At 42.1% G+C, this 21,384-nt stretch overlaps 6 protein-coding genes and 1 pseudogene across 7 annotated transcripts; 1 reads left to right on the plus strand and 6 right to left on the minus strand.

The window, feature by feature from the left end:
* Window positions 1-136: 136 nt before the first annotated feature.
* LOC110184695 (brachyurin-like) lies at window positions 137-1,078 on the minus strand. The gene is made up of 2 exons (XM_020953307.2): window positions 819-1,078; window positions 137-761 (listed from the first exon to the last, which is right to left on the minus strand). Exons 1-2 carry the CDS (start codon window positions 1,076-1,078, stop codon window positions 200-202), a joined length of 822 nt encoding a protein of 273 aa, XP_020808966.2. The 3' UTR covers window positions 137-199.
* A 632-nt stretch (window positions 1,079-1,710) lies between these two features.
* LOC110184726 (serine protease 1 pseudogene) lies at window positions 1,711-2,700 on the minus strand (annotated as a pseudogene). The gene has a single exon (XR_015272986.1). The product of XR_015272986.1 is annotated as a serine protease 1 pseudogene (transcript).
* An 8,890-nt stretch (window positions 2,701-11,590) lies between these two features.
* Jon65Aiv (Jonah 65Aiv) lies at window positions 11,591-12,582 on the minus strand. Its single transcript, XM_020953355.2, has 2 exons — window positions 12,274-12,582; window positions 11,591-12,207 (listed from the first exon to the last, which is right to left on the minus strand). Exons 1-2 carry the CDS (start codon window positions 12,528-12,530, stop codon window positions 11,646-11,648), a joined length of 819 nt encoding a protein of 272 aa, XP_020809014.2. The 5' UTR covers window positions 12,531-12,582; the 3' UTR covers window positions 11,591-11,645.
* Window positions 12,583-13,400: 818 nt separating this feature from the next.
* LOC110184694 (brachyurin) lies at window positions 13,401-15,595 on the minus strand. The gene is made up of 2 exons (XM_086838792.1): window positions 15,131-15,595; window positions 13,401-14,656 (listed from the first exon to the last, which is right to left on the minus strand). The coding sequence occupies exons 1-2, from the start codon at window positions 15,244-15,246 to the stop codon at window positions 13,672-13,674; spliced, it is 1,101 nt and encodes a 366-aa protein (XP_086694918.1). The 5' UTR covers window positions 15,247-15,595; the 3' UTR covers window positions 13,401-13,671.
* A 684-nt stretch (window positions 15,596-16,279) lies between these two features.
* On the minus strand, window positions 16,280-17,254 carry LOC110184728 (serine protease 3-like). Its single transcript, XM_020953356.2, has 2 exons — window positions 16,958-17,254; window positions 16,280-16,893 (listed from the first exon to the last, which is right to left on the minus strand). Exons 1-2 carry the CDS (start codon window positions 17,215-17,217, stop codon window positions 16,335-16,337), a joined length of 819 nt encoding a protein of 272 aa, XP_020809015.2. The 5' UTR covers window positions 17,218-17,254; the 3' UTR covers window positions 16,280-16,334.
* A 303-nt stretch (window positions 17,255-17,557) lies between these two features.
* Window positions 17,558-18,598, minus strand: LOC110184729 (serine protease 1-like). Its single transcript, XM_020953357.2, has 2 exons — window positions 18,226-18,598; window positions 17,558-18,163 (listed from the first exon to the last, which is right to left on the minus strand). Exons 1-2 carry the CDS (start codon window positions 18,483-18,485, stop codon window positions 17,605-17,607), a joined length of 819 nt encoding a protein of 272 aa, XP_020809016.2. The 5' UTR covers window positions 18,486-18,598; the 3' UTR covers window positions 17,558-17,604.
* Window positions 18,599-19,192: 594 nt separating this feature from the next.
* LOC110184730 (serine protease 3-like) lies at window positions 19,193-20,127 on the plus strand. Its single transcript, XM_020953358.2, has 2 exons — window positions 19,193-19,463; window positions 19,523-20,127. The coding sequence occupies exons 1-2, from the start codon at window positions 19,204-19,206 to the stop codon at window positions 20,079-20,081; spliced, it is 819 nt and encodes a 272-aa protein (XP_020809017.2). The 5' UTR covers window positions 19,193-19,203; the 3' UTR covers window positions 20,082-20,127.
* Window positions 20,128-21,384: the final 1,257 nt, after the last annotated feature.

Here is a 21,384-nt window from a genome sequence, read left to right on the forward strand (position 1 = left end):
TATCAAAACCATAACAAACATTGATTCTTTTAGAGTTTGTGAGGTTACATCTTTTATAATATTAATTTTTAAACTACGAATTTGATGTACAGCAAAGATAATATCAGTTTATTTAATGTTGATAGCGTTGGGGACAAAATATAAAGAGGATATAGAATATATATATAAATTACATTGGAATTTAAAATTCTGCATGATCTTAAACACCGCTTTTTTCATAAATCCAATCTTGATATGCGCTTACACGGGTATAGGCACTTGGTGCTGCAGTGCATCCTAGATATGATCCGAACGAAACGATTCCAATCTGTGTGTCTTCGGTGGATCCGTTATCAACGGTTAAGGGTCCTCCGGAATCGCCATAGCAAGTGCCCTTGCCTGTATTTGTGGCAGTGCACAAATGTGAGGGTTTTATAAAACCTGGATATGCCAAGTTGCAATCGGTGTTGGAAATAACCATAACATCGACGTACTTTAGGAAAAAAGTTTGTAAAATTGCGTTAGTATCGGGTAGTCCCCAGCCCGAAACCCTGGCCGTCTGATCCTCGTAGGTATCGTAAGGACCGGTGAGCGGGGGCAATCCGACCTTCCCAATGGTCGGACCAAATTCCAATGCTTGACTCAACATGATCAGAGCGATATCGTTCACAAGGCTGTCTTCGTTGTAGTCGGAATGCTGTTTAATATTTTGGCTCGAGGCAGTTCGTTTTACGCCTGTATTCAGAAGAATAGATCCAGCGTAAATTGTAGCCGAATCAGCACTGGAATCAAATGAAATCAAAATTAATAAATATTATTGAATAGTTCAGTTTACTTACTTGTCGGTACAATGGGCTGCGGTCAAAATCCATTCGTTGCTGATGATGGAGCCACAGCAAAAGCCGCTTAAGCTACCGTAATCGAATGTAATGCCGACTTGATAGGGTATTTGTCCTATATAGGCGTGGCCTCCGCCAACAATTCGGCTTTCAATGGATTGTTCTATTGTCCTGTCACGAGGATGAACGGGCCTAAAGCTGGACAGAGGGCCAGCAGAGGCACTGGCCAGGGCCAATAGGAGCACTGAAGTCACTTTCATTTTTGCAACGAATGGTTTTCGGAGTCGATTGTGGCCTTATTTATACCAAACTTATATATATTTAATGCAAGAATTAGCCCATTGTTTAAATTATATTGCTGGCAAACACGAGCTTCTTTGTTCCTAACCAACTCTTTCGATATCGCCATGTCCGAAATGTAGGTTAAATGATCCTGATAATGCTGCCACCTTATAAGTTCAAGGCTAATGCCCGAAATTTTAGACTAAGAGATCCAGATAATAAGAGTCCCATAAAAAGTTCGTTTAATTTCTAAAATCAATTGTTTATTTTTATTTTGCATTTAGTATGAGACGCGTAATAAAGGCTTGGATGAAATACTAGTATACTTTTTGGCGGCTTTAGGTAGGCATTTCTAAAGAGAAATATAGAAATTTATAAAGATTTGTAAATACTTAAAACTAAAGTTCAAAAGGGGTTCTTGGACATTAAAGTAGCTAGCTGTCTATAATAAATACCTATAGCTTTTCCCACCAACTTTTTCTTGTGCATTTCCAACTGTTAGATTTAATTTTTAATCAATTAATTAGTCAAGCTCAACTTTAAGACACAAAGCTTCTGATATCGGATATTGAAGCTATCTTATTTGTTGGCGGAAATAAGCTCAACACAATAATGATCCAACGTATTTATTTATATTAATTTTACCAAGAATTTAATTAAAGAACAAAAAACCGAATCTAACAGATAAAACTTTCAAAAAAGTCCAATTATTAAATCATGAATCATTTTAATTGCGAAAGAAAAGTGCTTAGTTGGAGATACCGGCGTTACTCTTGATCCAGTCCAGGTAGGAGGTCACACGGGTGAAGCCAGCGGGGGCACCAGACTCGCAGCCGGCGCTGGACACGAACGAAGTGACACCGATAAGTATGCCTTTGTCGGCCAGGACCAGGGGTCCGCCAGAGTCACCGTTGCAGGTGGAGATCCTGTTGGGCGTGGCAATGCAGATGACTTTGGAGGTGGCGATCAGAGAGCCGTAGGTGGATTGGCAAGTGGCAACGGATACAACATCGAATGTGTAGTACTGCAGGGTACTGGCCACCGAGGTGGCGGAGTCAGAGGTCTTGCCCCAGCCAGAGGCAATGGCCTTCTCTCCGGCATAGGTGGAGTAGGAGCTGGCGATCGCGGGAAGCTCCACCCGGTTGATGTCGGAAGTGTAGCTCACAGCAGGGGTCTTGATCAGAGAGATGTCGTTCCTCAACACAACCGAGTTGTAGCTGGCATGCTGGATGAAGTTGGAGCTGGCAACCGTTTGGGTAACCTTGGCGTTGGTGCGGACGGTGGCGCCGTAGTAGATGGTCACCTTGGAGGCACCATCGGTGCAGTGGGCAGCGGTCAGCACCCACTCATTGCCGATGATGGAGCCTCCGCACCACCAGCTTCCTCCGCTGCTGTCGAAGCTGAGTCCCACCTGGTAGGGGAACTGGCCCTCGGTGGCGGTCTTGCCGTTGGTAATGCGACCCTCAATGGAAGGCACCGACGGCAGATCCTTGGGGTGCACGGGCAGCTGCTGGGGCAGCAGGCCGGCGGAGGCGGTGGCCAGAGCGAGGGCGAATACTACGAGCACTTTCATAATTGTTCGAAGAACGAATGATTCCTAAACCTAAGGAACTACACCTTATATACCTCCGCTCTTGGGGCCTTTTGCCACTGCTGTGTGTTTGAAGCGTGCTGAAAATTCTTATCAGAGATAGGATGTGGAGCTACTTATCAGCTTCGATTGACCAAATACGGTAGAAAAGTGTCTTCCGTTATCGGGAGAGATTACACGCCGCAGGCTTTCAATTAAACGCACTTCACTTTATGAAAGAGCGGCGACAGACGTCTAGCACTTGGTTCTGTGATACTTCTGATAAGAAGAGATTTCTTTATAGATCGGACGTGTTTTGATGACTTTTGCACTGCCAAAAAACAATGAAAATAATAATAATAAGAAGAAATATTTATATTTAGCTGGGGAAAACCGACTTGAATTGGCTTAGCCCGATCGATGGCTTGCTGTCTAATCGAATTATTCATTTGGATTCGATCAGAGAAATTGTTTACGGCCGCTCTCGAGCGCCTCGAGTGCCTGAAATTCCCACTGATTATCTCTGATGATGGTTGGCCCCAAATCATATCAAGTATACGCAGCGGTGTGCCAAAACTTGCCAACTCATGAGCCATGAAGGGGGAGAGAAGAGGCGGAGAAAGGAGGCAAGTGACAGTGGCTAGCAGAATCTGGGAAATTGAAATCAAATCGCCTTACGTGTCGGGCATGCAAAGCGTGGAGAAGCAGGGCCAGGACCCGGCTGGACATTAGCACATAAAAACAATTCATTGCCGTTCCTGCTGACACATGTAGACCGTCGGAGCACCATAGTTGCTCCATGTAGTTGTTGCCGCTTTTGTGGGCCACTCACTCACTCACTGTGCGTGTCTGGGCCGTAAAATGGATTTCCTCTTATCGCTATGGATTTCCTCTTATCGCCAACTTAAAGAGGAGCTAAGGAGGCAATCCCTCCAAATATTTAATCCCTGTATTAACTGCACTATATTGATTTTTATTCCCCTTTCAATTCCCTCTGGTTGAGCACTTTTTTTCTTTATGGTAGCTCTTTTCGCTGATTGCGGAAAAAATGGTCGGTCCTTTTGTCTCCCGAACCAGGAACAAAGGAACTAATTTTCTTGAAATATTTGCCATCATTGTTGGCCGAGGACGAGCAGAAGGAGCAGCAGTTTTAAAGGCAGTCAGTCACCCTTTAAATTGCTGCCAGAGATATATGTAATGCACTTATATATATAAGTATATATAAATGTATATTACGTATACGTAATGCGCTCACCCGAGACACACACTCGCTTATTAGACGCATATCCAGCTTGGGAGCAGGACAACAATAATGTCCAGTGCTCTTGGAATCTCGGCTGGAAGGAAGGAAACTTCTGCTCACTCGACCAGTTGCGTTGGCGGCAGGACTCGAAAAGGACACGAATATTCATTCAGTAAGCGACTACACGCCTCTGGCTCAAGTGGTTTTATAAACAGTTGAGGCGGAAAAAATAGAATAACCAAACTATATTATTTCAAACTTAAATAAGGATTGAAAGTAGTAAATTATATTTTATTAAAATATATAAATCCTTAAAAATAAATCAAACTATACAATAAAAAACCCCTAGTTATATATTTTTCCCCCCTCAGTTGTGTTTTTGACCGAGTGTATCCTTAGTAAGGCATTTGAAATGTCCCCCAGTGAGCGCTGTCCTTTGACGAGAAAAGGGAAAAGGACGAAACGACGACGACGACGACAAACAAGATTGCAGCAATAAAATTTCGACAAGTGAACAACAAATGATAAACGAAGCAGCAGCTTGGGATAAAAAGCATCAGCGGCAAAAGGAGCAGCCCTCGGAGAGGTCAGTTTTGGGTAGCACTTGAGATGCTGGTGGCCAGTGCCAAGGATTCCAACTCACTTCAGCTGGCTGTTGGCCCACTCTCCGGGCAACAATCTAATGTGAGCCGCATCGATTACGCTTCCACTGCCACTCAGGACTGTGTGTTTTGTGCTGTCCCTCTCCCAGGATTTGTTGTTTAATGCACTGCAAGAAATTAGTATATTTATGAAATGGAAAACTAAATGAGACAAGAGAGAAAGCTACCCTATACCCATGCAGATTGAAATTCAATCACTAGGAATTAATACAATATAAATGATATATATTTATGTTAAAAAACATTTTATATTTACCGTTTTACATTAACCCCTTTTGTATATTCCTTAACGATCTGTGGCAGCTATATCATATAAAATCCAGAGTTTTATAAAATTTTACACAAAATTCTAGATTAATATATAACGAGAATTTATCAAAATTGAAATCTGTTGCAAACTGGAAAAGTTATAATTTTTTTTCTTAAAAATTTCCTATTGTTCCTATGGCAGCTATATATATGTATATATATAGTCCACCGATTTGCCATGCTCCGACTTATATACTAGTAAAATTATATAGAAGAATAACTCCATAGTTTCTTTCAAATAGCTTGATCTTTGTTCCAAAACACATCTTGCACATCTGTGCATATGATTCCCAACTGGTTCTATCATCCCCGGAACGAAGTGACTGCTGCCGGCCAAGTATCCGAAATGTGTTGTGTTACAAAAGTTGCAAGTCATTGCTTATTAGTGTTCAAAGTTAATAACGGATCATACATACACACTTACTGGTCATAGATACTTACTGATCATAGCTATTTACTTGTCATAGATAATTAGTGTTCAGAGTTACTTACTAATAATAGATACTTACTGTTGAGAGTTACTTACTGCTCATAGTTAAATATTGATCATACTTACTGATCGTTTCTATGGCTGCCGTCCACCGTCCACCGATTTGCCATGCTTCAACTTCTATACTTGTAAAAATATGTATAAGAATAACTTTATAGTTTTATTCAAATAGGTTGCTCTTAAATTTCTTCCAAAACAAATCTCGCACATATGATGCATATGATTCCCAACTGGTTTTAACATCCCCGGAACGAAGTGACTGCTGCAGGCTAAGTCTCAGAAATGTGTTGTGTTAAAAAAATTGCAAGTCATTGTTTATTAGTGTTCAAAGTTAGTAACTGATCATACATACATACTTACTGGTCATAGATACTTACTGTTCAGAGTTACCTACTGCTCATAGTTACTTAATGTTTATTGATACTTACTGATCAAAGTTTCTTACTGTTCATAGTAACTTACAGATGAAAGATACTTACTGATCCTAGAAGCTTAATGGAGTTTAAGTAGACTTATTCTTTTTTTAATTTTTGAACTGAAACCCATATATTTCTCCCTGTGTACCCGTATAGGAAGCTCAAATTCTCTCAGTTCAGTTTGCTTCGGTATTTTTTTGTGTTAAATTGTCATGAAACTGTCGCTGTGCCCTGCGGTCAGCTCAAGAAATCCGTCTCGGTCTTGTACTCCGCTTCCATCTCCTCCCGCTCCTTGTTGGCCAAAATTAATGACAACTGTCTGGACCAGCTGACCCGCTCGAGCAGGTCTCCTCCTTTCGCTGATGACTTATCACAGGGAACTATGTCTATTTCCTGCTATAATTCAAATTGCTTTCGGGGATGTCAACAGCAGCCGCCTCATTAATCATGCCTCCTGGAATGGTCTCACATTGCGTATGAGTAATGCGATTGTCAGGCACCTTTTTTCTACCGTAAACTTGGCAAAAAGAACTTACTCCCTCTACTTTTCCAAGATGTTGCTCAAATGCAAGTGGGGTTTTTCTCCACCATTCCATTTATTCCTTTTTCCATTTTTTGAAATGCAATTTGTTGCTGCACTTTGGCTGGATCTATAAGTACAGATGTGTTGGCGTGACTCACGTTCTCTATACATCCCTTCGTTTTTCTTTAGAGCCAAGTTAACCCGGAGACTTAGCAGGTCCCGGAACTTGGTCAAAGTTTTGTGTTGCAGTTTGTCAACTCGTTTTTAATGCGCGATGTATTGAAAAAGTTTGATTAGGGAGCAGCTGGCAGACTCCCAGTAACCATCTCCACCTGAGCTCCATGTCAGACATGAAAACTTGATAAAGAGGGAGCTTAGTAGTAGAGGGCATTGCACATACGCCCCGTTGTACTGTCAATATTGTGACGCAAATCCGACGAGCAGACGACAAACACAAGTGTCCACCGTTAAATTTTATGTTCCGGGATCAAACTAAGTTATTATATGGCGGAATACATAAATGTATATGCTATATTTGGTATATATAATATTATATATTATGTGTATCGTAGTGGAGATGTTTTGACAAATATTTGAGGGTACAATTTTTGCCTGCTCTGTGATTTTCTATCAATAAGCTGACGGCATCCCATTGGTTTTTTTGCATATGAGCGGGGGCTTTGCTCGAAATATAGAAATATATATATGTATATATATCTATGTATAAATATAAATTCCTGCCAGGCAAACAAATCCTTTTCGATAGATTGCTTCTGGCTTTGCCTTTTTTTTCTCGCCGTCGCTTTTATTATTGTGTGCCAAACGCCAAGGATTTTTGTCTACTACGACAATTGGATTTCCACGGAAAGTAGGGAGTGGAAAGCAAGAAGAATTTCTCTTGGAGTAGGTTTGATACGTGTCCCCAATCGGAGGTGGCACTTGTCTGCTTATTGGCATTGGCACATCCCACCAAAAAGTACAACAGAAAAAATGAAAATGATTTCGCTTGGGCCATATCAATGACTTTTGGTATATTTACAGGGGATTCCTTTTGTTCCGAAAATATTCTTGGCAGCGGGATATGGCAACTTTTCCTTTGTACTTCGAACTTGTCTGCAGTTGAATTTGAATGCAGTCGGAGAATATTCAGACCCGGAGGATGGGAATACTTAATATCAGGGATTGCATTCAGTCGGGAATCCCCATTGTTGCGAGGACTTCATTAATGCCTGTGAAATATGCCAAACCTTTTTTGAAGTATCTCCATCAAGAGAGTTGAGGGGAGTGCCTGTGTTGTGTTGGAAAATATATAACTAGTCATCAAAATTTAGTATGCAAATATTTATATGAATATTCAGCTGAGGCTGGCAAATGCTTTATGGCTTATAAACATTTTTGTTTGCCAATATTTTTTTTTTTTTTTTTTGTGTGCGCTTCCTTGTTGTAATTTCGGTTTATTGTTTTCTATATATTTTTCTGCTTGAACGCACTAAAAGCCACTCCACTGCCAGTCAGCCATTGAATCCACCTTCCATCCGGAGAGCTCCTCCCATATTTCCTCCTCGATGCCGGCATTTGTTTGCTTTATGTCTTTATTTTTTGCCCCTGTCCCTGGCCCTGCCCCTGGCCGAGAGGGGCAAAAGTATTATTATTTTTTGCCCTACTCCTGCTGACGGTTCTCTCCTTTCTATTTCTTTTTTTTCCACTGACTGATGGCTCTAGGTAATGCCAGGATCCTGGCATCCTGGCAGGGAGGTTGAGGTAGCGAGAGGATTTCGGTGAGTGCTCTTCGAGCGGCTTTGCATATGAGGATGTGTGCTATCTACTTGTTATGCCCTTGCAGGTTTTCGAGTCCCGAAAAAAGGACGAGATGTTTCAATTATGTTTACCGCTTGCTAGTCTCCAAAAAGCAGACGCACTTCTTTAAGTATTTCTCCAGAAGTAAGCCATTAACTTTTCCCGTCAATCAATTGTCACTCCCCAAAGGGAAAACCAAGGGAAAGAAACAAAAAAACAGGAAACATGAAACATGAAAACAAAAGGCACGAGACCATGACAAGACACTTTACTTCCATGTGAATGGAATGAAATTAACAGCAGAAAAGGGGAAGTTATTTTTGTGCCAAAGGACATCCCTGACTGGGGATTGCTCTTCTGTGTTTTAGGCAGAAAGATATTTATCGAAATCAACTTGTTTGGAGATTTAATTAAGGAACTAAAGCAGTGCTAAGTTCATAAAATTGTTTCGTATTCTTTATCAGCAGGAAAACTTAATTAAAGAGATAAAGTTCTAATATAAAAATAATTATGATAAGGGGAAATAATACTTTTAAGACTGTAGCGCATTCGATATTTAAATCTTTACTGTATAAATAGTATGGATATAACTTAATTTGTTAATTAAATTATTTCGTGTTATGCTATTTAGTAAATTATAAACATTTTCTTAAGTAAGTGAACAACCAAGACCTTCAATTTAATTGAGAACGTCGTTTTTGGTATACATCTACATGCCTCTCTGTTAATCAAAGGAACCAAATTTGACCAGAAACAAGTACGGCCACTCAATCAGCAGTCAAGGCAAAAACCAAACCGCCCAAAAACTCTTTGTCTCCGAGTCATAGTCCAAAGCCAAAACAAAAAAAAAACAGAAAGCCGGCGAACTTTGCCGTCAAGTCATTGTGGTAAAAGGATGTTGTTGGCCATGATGCTGGTTGCCTGGCTGGTGGGTGGTTCAAGTGGTGACCGGCTCCACGCGGAGACCCCACCACCAAGTGTTGTTTGGATTTCATTATACAATTATCTTGTTACCAGAAATAATGGTGTCGAGCCGGGCAACATGCCAAAAGCATTCAATGAGCTTGATGCGCCCTCCACACACACTCTCTCTCTGTCAGTCCTGCCCCCCAAAAACCAACCCTCTCCCACACACACATGGGAGTGTGTGATGTGTGTTGCCGGATGCTGAGCGCGTTAGGAAAAGCAGGAAGTCATTAGCCGAAAAAACTCTGGTGATGGCGCTTCCAACTGGGGTTGGAAGGAGCCAGTAATGCGATAAATAAATGAAAATGTTTGAGTTAAATGAATTAAGTGTAAGGATACTCTCTGTGTGTGTGTCTGGCTTTTTTTTTGTTAGAAACACTTTTTGTGTTGGCCTGTCATCGCAAGTGACTTGGGGTTGTTAAGTGCTAGAGCAATAGTAATTGTTCGGCGCTTAATTAGCCGAACATCATTCAAAGTGTCACAGGCACACACACACTGTGGCCCAAAGGAGTTAAGGCAAAGTCAGTCAGCCAGTCAAAGTTGGTCGAAACTTATATTTGCCATGAAGGCATTGTTTAGAAATATGTCTTCTAAAGTTGGTTTCTTTATTACATAATCTATTTTGCAGTTTGGCTATACTTCAGACGTTGTCAATTCAAAAATACTCTTCAAATATTATGAATACTTTTCATTTCAGTAAGAAACCTTCATCTTTACCCAAAAAATATGTTTAATCAAGATCTTGTTCCTCACAATACCTCCTCAAAACCCTTTAATAAAGTTCAAAGTTATTCTTCATTTTCCCTGTGGTTAATCCTTTCCGAAGGTTTAAGACGAGTTTAAGTTAATGCCAAGTTCCAAGTTCTCAATCAACCCATTCACCATCATCATCAACATCCTTGTGACTTTAACTATTTGCAGTTGTACGCTCACTTTATTCACTTGGTGACCCCGAAATGCTGACTTTGCGAATTTAGTTCGTCCTTATATCCTTGTTTTTTTGTTGTTTTGTTGGCTGGCTGATTTCGACGCGACTTAATTAATTATGTAGCCGAATCATGGCCCCACCAAAAATCGTTAATTAAGTTGATTGCTTTGAATTGGCTGGCATTTATTAGCCAGGATTGTGTTAGTGAGTCGCCAGTTGGAAAAAGGAGCAGGATCCAGGGACCAAGTCCCTTCCTCTGGGGCATAATTGATGAGCTGACAGTTCCGTTAATTGATTTTGCCGTGTGATTTGAGTCTCCATACGATGCGAAAATTGATTTTATTAGCTGCCACATGAAACGGAGCTAAATATTTAATTTGATGTGCGAATTGGGTCAGATGAGACGCAAACCAGAAAAGGATATAAAATGCAAATTCCGGATGCCTTAGGCAGGAGGCTGAAATTTTTGGAAATAAAGTGAATCGAATGAAAACCACTTGACCAACTAACTGGAAGGCCGTTGACCAAGTTCACTTCAATCAGGCAAAACAAGGAAGTTTGTGGCCAAGATAGAAACCAACTTTCGACGTTGTTCAATCAGAGCCGAATTCAGCAACTGGGCAAAGTGGATTTTAAATAAAAAACTTTGGCCATAAACACTCGTCGAGAGCGGGTGCCGGGTTGACATTTTAACTAACTTTTTGCCATACAGACACACACTCTACTAACTTGTGCGTTTTTATTCCAGTTGAGGTTCAGGTTCAGGTTCAGAGGGGGGAGTTATGTATGATATTTTGTCATATCTAAGCCACAGAATGCGAGTGCAGGAAACTTTTTGTGCTGTCATAAATTTCCGCAATGCAAACATTTATCAGCCCGGCTGGACCTGGTCCCTGGGAGGAAGTGGAAGCACCCTTCAAGCTCAGCTGCGGCTGCGACTGCTGGTGTTATTTTCCCTGACTGACTTGGTTATGTTGTCTCCGGATTCGGATCTGGTTTTCCTTCCTGACTCCGCCGAGTAAATGCTTTTTACCGCAGTAGCATCTGTTTGGGACTGGTTTTTAGGCGCCACCTGCTATCCCTTCACATGTGAGGGAGGTCCTTGCACTGGTAGAAAAAACAATAACAAAAAAACAAAATAAATGCCGCACTTAGCCCAGTTTCTCTGTCGTTGAAAAGTTGGGGGAATTAAATGCTGATGGCCTTAAAATAAGAAAGAGTGCTACAAATGAAGCAACAACTTTTGTCATTTATTCAAATGTTTGACGATAATTCAAGTGCTGACATATTGTCTGGGTTTTTCTATTTTTGTCTTCTTTTCAACTTTCACTTGAGCAGGAAATTTTTTCTTTTTGTTTTCTTAGATTGCCAGTTTTCAGCTTTTATTGTCTCGCTTTTGGCAATTTAATGAATTAGCCGGCAACAGCTTTGCCATTTACGTGTTGTTGTGTTTTTATATATATTAAATTCAGTTTTTATTTTTTTTAGTAGTACTTTTGTACAGCATGGACAATGATATTTTCGGTTATATTGATTGATTTTTCCCCTTTAGCTCTATTGGTAAATAATAAACGCAAAGCGACATATTCGTTAGAATTTTTTTTTTATATTTGTGCATAATGTGAAGTCCCTGACTCCTCCTTAGTTGGAGATGCCAGTGTTGCTCTTGATCCAGTCCAGATAGCTGGTGACACGGGTGAAGGCAACGGGGTAGCCCTTCTCGCAACCGGCAGCGGCTCCAAAGGAGGTAAGACCGATCTGAATCTTCGCGCTGGTGACCAGAGGACCACCGGAGTCACCGTTGCAGGTGGAGACCTTGTTGGGGGTTTCAACGCAAATTTGGCTTCCAGTAACGATCGAGCTACCGTAGACCTTTTGGCAGTCAGCGTTGGGAATAACCTTCAACTCGGCGTACTGGAGGTTAGTGGCTACAGCGCTCGCCGCGTCGGAGGTGCGTCCCCAGCCGGAGGCGGTAACCGTGTCGCCGACATAGGTGCTGTACGAGTTGGCAATGGCGGGAATTTTGACGGCCTGGATCCTGGAGGTATAGCTGACCGAGGGGATCTTGATCAGAGAGATGTCGTTGCGCAGGTTGGCGCTGTTCCAGCCGGAGTGGATGATGATGTCGGACTTGGCCACGGTGTGGCTAACCTCGGCGGAGGTACGCACAGTGGCGCCCAGGTAGACAGTCACGGACTGGACACTGTGGGAGGATTCAAAAATAAGTATCTTACTGGTGGAGAGGAGAGAATGTCATAAGGACACTCACCCATCGGTACAGTGAGCAGCGGTCAGGACCCAGGAGTTGCCGATCAGGGAGCCACCGCACCAGGCGCTGGACAGAGCGCTCAGCTTGAGGGAAAGTCCCACCTGGTAGGGGAACTGACCCACGGCGGCGGTCTTGCCGTTGGTGATGCGACCCTCAATGTCGCCGACGACGGGCATCTCACGGTTGCGGTGGGTCAGCTCCGCCTCGGGGAAGGCAGAGGCGGCCACGGCCAGGGCCAGGATGATCAGGAACTTCATCTTCTTGGGGGGATTGTTGCGTGTTCAGTCAAAGGAACTCAACTGATTTGACACTGGTCCCCGCACTGTCTTTTATACCAGCGGGAAATCGCACTAAAAATCATCGATTAAGTTGCATTTCACAAAAAGAGCCACCGGCCCACCTGCCTGAGATTAGATATTGGCCAAAAGTCGTCGGTTCGAAGTGTCGTTATCTTTGAAGATTCGAAGCGGAAGATATGGATGAACTTCAGCCACCCGGCCGCCAAAATTACTTTCCCAAAAAGCCCAAGGGTATTGGCGTACGAATCCCGATATGGATCTAATCTAGCCACCGGGCTTGCAGTATGAGTTTGCTAATTAATTTGATTTGTTCTTTATAAATACTATATACTTTGTTATATTTGCGAAGGGTTTATTACGGCGAGTGACGTGTGCCATTTTCAAGTGCTATCTTATCGGGAAAAAACGCTGTCCCATAAGCATAAAGTTCCGCTGGATTGTTTACCTGTTAAGGTCAAGACATGAAGCACCTTTTGGCTGCTGAATTAGTCTAACATTTTACAATGAAATGCACTATCTCATTCAACTGTTAAATATAATATAATATATAATATATAAGCAATGACAGGCTCTCTTTGAAATCAAAAATTTACGATTATAAACAAACAAACAAGGTACAGGTACGCTTTGGCTGCGGCATCTTTATCGCCGCGATTGCCGCGTGATTTGATGACGCGTTGGACTGGACTGGCTTACTAACCGCATCGCTGCGGTTAATGGCCAATTCAGATGGCCAATTAAAGACGATTAGGCCAGGAGTGGCAGGAAGGGGGTTGAGAGCAAAATCAACACCACATCGACGGACAATCAACTCGAAGAACATTTCAATTTCAGCAGCAATTTTTGCTTGGAAATTCTCTGGTTTCTCTCTCTCTCTCTCTCTTTTATTGAGCTTTTCCCGAAATTGGCTTGACGTAAATGTTTATTGTTATTTATCGACAACAATTTCCATTCAGCAGGAAAACAACCCCCATAAAATGGACCATTTTCACCTTCTCTACGGTAGGGATTCTCCCTCTCATCTCGTCTCGGTTTCCTTGCTGAAATTGGTTTTATTGTCAGCCTGCGACTATATTGTTTAGCAATTAATGGGCTGCAATTAGGCGTTAATTGCATTTAGTTGGTCGTTGGTCTGCTGTCGGATCCATGGCAAATATGCGGTTATCCTGGCGTAGACAGTGGGCGCCCCCAGCTCACAGCCACCGGCACTGCCGAACGAGGTGACCCCAATTAGGTAGCTCACATTGCGCCACTGGAAGACCAGTGGTCCGCCAGAGTCACCATTGCAAGCACCACGATTGTACTTTCCATCAGTGCAGAGGTGTCGCCTTTTACTGACCAATCCTGGCAAGAAATAGCACAGGCAGCGCTCCTGATCGAGCACCTCCACGTCCAGGAAGTGGAGAAGAGGGGTGTCCTCTCGCGGAGCATCTGCATCTGGAGAATCTCCCAGGCTACCCCAACCCGTAAGAGTCACCGGCTGGCTGGCCAGAAACTTTTGCGACATAAATTCCCCGGCCAGCTCTATGGGTCGAACCCGATCAGAGGTTAAGGCCTTCCTAGGCAGTCTTATTAAGGCCAAATCATTGTAGCCCCCAAAGCCCAGGTATCCTGGGTAGATTACAAAATCCCTGTGGCTGACCACAAACTCTTCGGCTGCATCTTCGGTATCAGCAAACCTAGTGGCACCCGAATAAATCCTGGCCCCAATGGCATCCCCCAAACAGTGGGCTGCCGTCAGGATGTACTGAGTCGTGATGAGGGATCCACCACATTGGATGAGTGCTCCGCCACTCTGCTGAATCACCAGAGCCACTTGATGTGGAAACATGCCGCGCGTGGCCAGTTCCCCGCCAGCGATTCGAGTGCTGATTGGTGAGGTCTGGTTCTCTTCCAGCTCCTTGAATTTCTCGCAGCGAAGTCGCCAGTGTTCGTATCCCAGTTGCCAGCGTCGCTCCATGATCGATTCCTCATCGTGAACAGGATCATCTTCGAGGGCATATTGCCAGTTTTCGGTGGATATAACTTTTAGGTAGAGCAATACGAGTAGAAGGAGGGGAGTCAGGCAATGCAACATCTTATCTCTAAAAGAAATGGAAACAATATTATTTATAGAGCTTTGGGGTAGGATTTTAATTAATAGAATGACTTTTGTCTTTCGAGACGGAGATATCAGCTGGTTTTAAATATATATTTAATATTAGTAAACTATTATTAGATATATACCAATGTTTAGTTCAAGAGCACTAATATTCATCAACATTTAAGGAATGAATGTTGAAAAGAAAAGTTTAATATGAAACAAATATCATACTACTATTAATATATTTATATATTATTAAAAATAGATTTATATTATAGATTTAGGCATAGATATTTCGGTTATCAGGCTTTCAATGTTTATTTAAGATTTAATAGTCTTTAAATTAGTAATTCATTGAAGTAATCAATACATTGAAATTAAGGAAACTTTGCAATTGATCAACTAACTGCTCATTAAAAACTCTTTATTTATTTTTCCTAGAAAAACCTCCTTTTTAATATATTTTATTACTAACTTTTTAATCGCAGAATAAAACAGAACTTTAATGAAATACTTGTAACTCGCTCTCTGACGTTCCTTGTGTTTGGCTGCAATGATCAATATTGAGTTCCGTCTGAGTGGGCCCTTCATGTGAAGGGGGACTGGATGTTGTTTTTATAGCCAGCGACTGTGTGTGGCATCCACATTGCGTCAGCGTCTTTTTCACGGCACGTGTCCAACTCAGTCTTCATCTCTCTCCGTCTCCGTCTCCGTCTGTTAATTGAATTTGCTCCAATGGCTTGGCCCAGTGGAAATTATCGTCTCTGGGACGAGCAGATGTTTGGCATTCAATTCCTGAAGCTGCCGTGTAATTGCCGCACGTTTCGGCGATTATATCGCTTAGGCCTGGCCTTCGACTGCAGTTGGCTTAATTGCTCTCGGCGTGTATTTCAATTGCATGATTCCTCCGCAAAACCCAACTCGGCTATCAACAATGTCTTGGTCGGGGTCTTAATATTTATTGACTGGCGTTTTATCAACGCTTAGTTTATTATTTGTTTAATTTACTGCAGGCGTTTGCTTGGATTTCACCATATATGATAGGCCAGGCCTTCTGGCGCTGCAATCAATGGCCCAATATATGTTATGGCCTTTGGTTTTTGTTTTTATTTTAATGACCTTAAATGAGTTGTAAATTGAAATTCTAAGCAGGGAGTATTTACTGCAGTAATAGGAGAGTAAATATTAAATTAACTTAATAGGAAATATTAAGTTATGAGGCTTAATTAAATATAGATTGAATATAAATATTAAATAGATTAATGTATAAGGTTAACCGGGGTTTAAGAGAGGTCTTACTAGGTATTATTTAAACCTTTTATTTAAGAGCATAATAATAGGAATATGGAAAAAGTATACCATACAGAAAATATGAATAAATGCCAAGTTACTTGGGAACTTTAGGTGATATATTAGCATTTGCCTTCAATAATATCTAAACATTTAATTGAAATTTATTTATTATTTAAAATTTTCCATTTAACATTATTTTTATATTGTTAAAAGGAAAAGACAGACTTAGACCTTTTTCTACATGAAGAATGCCTTTCTGTCTGAGGGTAAAAAGTAAAAACATTCATAATATCTCTATAAAAATGAATTAATAAATAAAACAAAATAGAAATGAAATTCATAGAATCATTGTTTTTATTGCATTAACTCGATGTTCGGTAATCCGATTAAGCGCTAACTCCAGAGTTAGACTTGATCCAATCCAAGTAGCTGGTCACACGGGTGAAGGCAGCCGGGTAGCCGGCCTCGCAGCCCTGGGAAGATCCAAAGGAGGTGATGCCAATGAGAACGTCCTTCAGAGCCAACGGGCCACCAGAGTCACCCTGGCAGGTGGACTTGGCATTAGTAGTTTCCACGCACAACACATTGTTGGTGACGATCAGACTGCCGAAGGTCTGCTGGCAAACGGAGTTTGCGATGATTTTAAGACTGACGAAGTTCAGGTCCGCGGCCACAGCGTTTTCCTTATCGCCGGTCAGTCCCCAGCCAGAGGCGACGGCGGTGTCTCCAACATAGGTGGAGTAGCTGCCGGCGATGACGGGCAGGGCGATTTTGCCAACGGCGCTGGAAAAGGCAATCTTCGGGGTCTTGATCAGGGAGATGTCGTTGCGGACCGTCAGGGAAAGGTAGTTGGCGTGCTGGATGAAGTCCTTGCTAGCCACGGTCTCGGTGAACTTGGGGCTGGTGCGGACGGTGGCTCCGTAGTAGATGATCACAGAGGAGGCACTGTAAAACGAAAGTACCCCCATTAATCGAGAATCGTGTTAAGTCAGGGAGTTGGACAACTCACCCGCTGGTGCAGTGAGCAGCAGTCAAAACCCAGCTATTGTCGATGATGGAGCCACCGCACCACCAGCTGCCACCGGAGCTGGTGAAGCTTAGTCCCACCTGGTAGGGGAACTGGTTCTCTGCGGCCTTCTCACCGTTGGTGATGCGACCCTCGATGGAGAAGGCGGCACTCCTGTCCTTGGGATGCACGGGAGCGATCTGGGGCAGCAACCCAGCGGAGGCGGAGGCGAGGGCCAGAACGAGGACGACGAATACCTTCATGTTGATGGTGAATCGGACTACGAATGATTCTTCAGCGGCCAGAAGGTTCCCTTTTATAGGGACCTTATCTGGTCAGAATGCTATTTTTTTGGTCAGAGCTTTTTGATAATGCTCCTGACCAGGTTTTTATCAGTTAATACATACATATATTTTACTAATCAAATAAGATTTTAAAGCCAACTTACTTAACCTTTGTTTATCAGTTATTTCAATTATTGGTTTGTTATAACATGGGTGTGCCTATCTCTAACATTTATTTTTCCATATCTGGTGGGCTTTATCTTTGTAAAGAATTAAGTTCTAAAGGAAGTTCCATTTCACAACAAAGAAACTTTTGAAATATTTAAACAAAATGTATTTAATTCTCACTAGAATGTACAATATGATCTAAGCGGAAACTCCGGAATTGGCCTTAATCCAGTCCAGATAGCTGGTCACGCGGGTGAAGGCAGCCGGGGCACCGACCTCGCAGCCATCGGGGGATCCAAAGGAAGTGATGCCAATAAGAGTTCCATCCAGAGCCAGGGGGCCACCGGAATCACCCTGGCAGGTGGAAACCGAGTTGGGAGTGGCCACGCAGATGACGCGGCTGGTCACGATCAGGCTGCTGAATGACTTAAGGCACTCGGCATTGGAGATGACGGTGAGGTCGGTGTACTGCAGATCCTTGGCCACGGCAGTGGCACTGTCAGAGGTCAGTCCCCAGCCAGAGGCGACGGCGGTCCTGCCCACATAGGTGGAGTAGCTGCTGGCGATGGCGGGCAGGGCGATCTTGTTGACGGCAGACGAGAAGGACACGGTCGGGGTCTTGATCAGGGAGATGTCGTTGCGGACCGTCAGGGAAATGTAGTTGGCATGCTGGACAAAGTCCTTGCTGGCCACAGTGTGGGTGAACTTGGGGCTGGTGCGGACAGTGGCTCCGTAGTAGATGGTTGCCGAAGAGGCACTGCAAACGAGGATAGTTTCCCATTAACCAAGATCATTTTTAATCGAAAAAGGACAACTTACCCGCTGGTACAGTGGGCAGCGGTCACCACCCAGTTGTTGGCAATGATGGAACCGCCACACCACCAGCCGCCGTCAGAGCTGGAGAAGCTTAGTCCCACCTGGTAGGGGAACTGGTTCTCCTTAGCGTTCTTTCCGTTGGTGATGCGTCCCTCGATCGAAGGAGCCACAACCCTGTCCTTGGGGTGCACAGGTTGCACCTGGGGCAGGAGGCCAGCGGAGGCAGAGGCAAGGGCCAGAACAAGGACAAGGAATACCTTCATGTTGATGGTCGATCGAAGAGTGAATAATTGTCGGCACTAACTGGGCTTATTATATAGCAAAAGGCCCAGAAGGGCCTTATCTATAAGATCGCTGATGGGCAGGTCCCACTCCAAGTCCAGCGATTGATTATATTTCTTAGAACAAATTTCTGGGGGAAAATCTACAATCATGAATGACTGTCTGATAACTCAGTTACTTATGCAATACCACTCTTAGACTTTGTTTTAATTTCATATATTTAAACTTAAAGTAATAGCAATTTGTAAAATAATATTTAATTGCATTTGATTACATTAGAATGAGAAGTATAATGAGATAATAGTTGATTTTATATTAAAGTAAAATTAATGATTATATAAAGTTTCAAGGTAATTATAAATATATATTTGTTTGAATTAAGTGCATAATATTTATTAGAAATATTTATAGGACAACTGATTAAAAGACTTGAAATGTTGGTAGTACATAAATCTAAATAAAAATTTATTTAATAAATTCATAAAAAACTAAAGACAAAGTCATTATTTAAGTGGGATTTTCCCTCCAAAATTTGTGGAAACCTTTTCGAAGATAATCTCACCTTTAGCCATGATTTATACTTGATAAAATCCATTGGGGATTTGCCCATTACGTTTAACTGATAAGATTTGGGACAATGGTATATAATAACCCCCATCAACTGACGATTATCATTCGTTGAACTGTAAATCGATCAACATGAAGGTTTTCGTGGTCTTGGCTCTGGCTCTTGCCTCTGTTTCCGCTGGCGTCCTGCCTCAGGATACACCTGTGCATCCGAAGGATATCCAAGGTGTGCCTGTTATCCAGGGACGCATTACCAACGGCAAGAACGCGGCAGAGAACCAGTTTCCCTACCAGGTGGGACTTAGTTTCACTGGCTCCAGTGGCAGCTGGTGGTGCGGTGGCTCCATCATCTCCAACACCTATGTCCTGACCGCTGCCCACTGCACCAGCGGGTAAGTTTCCTTAATTCTTGCCAGGATATATTCTTCTAGATAACCCTGCTCTCCTTCAGAGCCTCCTCCGTGAAGATGTACTACGGCTCCACTACTCGCACTAGCCCCCAGTTCAGCCACACTGTGACCAGCTCTAGCTTCCAGCAGCATGCCAAATATAACTCTAAGACCCTCAACAACGACATCTCCCTGATCAAGACCCCTTCGGTCAGCTTCTCGGCCTCCATCAACAAGATCCCCTTGCCTGCCATCGCCAGCAGCTACTCCACCTATGCAGGACAGACCGCTGTGGCCTCTGGCTGGGGCTTGACCTCCGATAGCGCCTCCGCCGTGACCTCGAAGCTGCAGTACGCCGACATGAAGGTCATCGCCAACTCCGTGTGCCAGCAGTCCTATGGCAGTGCCGTCGTCACCAGCGACGTCATTTGCGTGGCTTCAGTGGACAAGGTGTCCACCTGCTCGGGCGACTCCGGTGGTCCACTGGCTCTGGACGGCAAGCTCATCGGCGTCACCTCCTTCGTGTCCTCCAAGGGTTGTGAGAAGAACTATCCGGCTGGCTTCACCCGCGTGACCAGCTACTTGGACTGGATCAAGACCCAGTCTGGAGTCACCGCTTAAAAGAATTCTTAGGAAGGCTTCTTGGACTTGTTAAAAAATATAATTAAATAAATGTGTATTGCAAAATGATAAAAACGGGATTTTCTTTAAAATTAAAATTATTTTTTATTTATAACAAGTTGCTGAAAATTATATACCTTTAAATTTTGAAAGTGAATTATAGGATGGAATCTAAAATCGATCATAACTGAGCTTAATATATATTATTATATATTATTATTTGACAATTCACAGTTTAAAATACTCATAACTCAGCCAAAAAAGCATTAATTTCTGTTTGGGAAGCTGTTCTGTGCTAGACTTTAATAGCTTAATAAATCTGCATACCTGAAATAAATTTTAAAAACTTTAAAATTTTTGTCAATTTTTCAAAATGTCAACAAGGTCAAAAAGTCACTTAAAAAGTGAGGGTCGGAAATGACTCCTTCACTGGGTTTGAGCCTCTGAATGAAAGTATAATACCCTGCAAGGTATACATATTCGCATTCTTTGGGTCGATATTATATTCGTATAACACACAACTTAAAATACTCATAACTAAGCCAAAAAAGCATTAATTTCTATTCGGGAAGTTGTTCTGTTCTAGTTTTTAATAGCTTAATAAATCTGCATACCTAAATTAAATTTTTAATGTATATAAAATTTTGCCAATTTTTCAAAATGTCAACAATGCTAAAATATCCCTTAAAAAATTATGAAAAAATTTCAAAATTTTTTTCCTTCCCTACATGCCTAGAAAGATTTCCCTGTTGATGCTGATCAAGAATATATATGATTTATAGGGTCGGAAATGACTCCTTCACTGTATTTTAATTTTCTGATTGAAAGAATAATTCCCTGCGGGTATACATATTCGCGTTCTTTAGGTCGATATTCTATTCCTACAACCGACGGCTTAAAATACTCATAACTAAGCAAAAAAATCATTAATTTTGATTCGGAAAGCTGTTCTGTGCTAGTTTTTTATAGTTTAATAAATCCGTATACCCAAATTGAATTTTTAAAATATATAAAATTTTGTCAATTTTTCAAATGGTCAACAAGGTCAAAAAGTCACTTAAAAAGTCAGAAAAAATTTCAATTTTTTTTTCCTTCCCTACATGCCTAGAAAGATTCCCCTGTTGATGCTGATCAAGAATATATATGGTTTATAGGGTCGGAAATGACTCCTTCACTGCAATTCTATCTTCTGATTAAAACTATAATACCCTGCAAATGGTAATTAGATCAGTTTATTAATTTGTTCTCTATATTTTAGTTTCTAATGAAAAGTAATGATGATTCAAATTTTCTTTATAGGAAT

The sequence above is a fragment of the Drosophila serrata genome, unplaced genomic scaffold, assembly GCF_035046125.1.
Source record: "Drosophila serrata isolate PLE 108 unplaced genomic scaffold, ASM3504612v1 contig_359, whole genome shotgun sequence".
Taxonomy (NCBI): Eukaryota; Metazoa; Arthropoda; class Insecta; order Diptera; family Drosophilidae; genus Drosophila; species Drosophila serrata.

Excerpts from the sequence above, each read along its gene's own strand:
- Jon65Aiv (XM_020953355.2), bottom strand. The coding sequence starts at position 12,530 with ATGAAGTTCCTGATCATCCTGGCCCTGGCCGTGGCCGCCTCTGCCTTC. Across the intron at positions 12,208-12,273 it reads GCTGCTCACTGTACCGATGG|TGTCCAGTCCGTGACTGTCT; the intron begins GTGAGTGTCCTT and ends ATCCTCCCACAG.
- LOC110184694 (XM_086838792.1), bottom strand. The coding sequence starts at position 15,246 with ATGAAGGGCCCACTCAGACGGAACTCAATATTGATCATTGCAGCCAAA. Across the intron at positions 14,657-15,130 it reads TTTTATTCTGCGATTAAAAA|AGATAAGATGTTGCATTGCC; the intron begins GTTAGTAATAAA and ends CATTTCTTTTAG.
- LOC110184695 (XM_020953307.2), bottom strand. The coding sequence starts at position 1,078 with ATGAAAGTGACTTCAGTGCTCCTATTGGCCCTGGCCAGTGCCTCTGCT. Across the intron at positions 762-818 it reads GCAGCCCATTGTACCGACAA|TGCTGATTCGGCTACAATTT; the intron begins GTAAGTAAACTG and ends ATTTGATTCCAG.
- LOC110184729 (XM_020953357.2), bottom strand. The coding sequence starts at position 18,485 with ATGAAGGTATTCCTTGTCCTTGTTCTGGCCCTTGCCTCTGCCTCCGCT. Across the intron at positions 18,164-18,225 it reads GCTGCCCACTGTACCAGCGG|TGCCTCTTCGGCAACCATCT; the intron begins GTAAGTTGTCCT and ends CCTCGTTTGCAG.
- LOC110184730 (XM_020953358.2), top strand. The coding sequence starts at position 19,204 with ATGAAGGTTTTCGTGGTCTTGGCTCTGGCTCTTGCCTCTGTTTCCGCT. Across the intron at positions 19,464-19,522 it reads GCTGCCCACTGCACCAGCGG|AGCCTCCTCCGTGAAGATGT; the intron begins GTAAGTTTCCTT and ends GCTCTCCTTCAG.
- LOC110184728 (XM_020953356.2), bottom strand. The coding sequence starts at position 17,217 with ATGAAGGTATTCGTCGTCCTCGTTCTGGCCCTCGCCTCCGCCTCCGCT. Across the intron at positions 16,894-16,957 it reads GCTGCTCACTGCACCAGCGG|TGCCTCCTCTGTGATCATCT; the intron begins GTGAGTTGTCCA and ends TTCGTTTTACAG.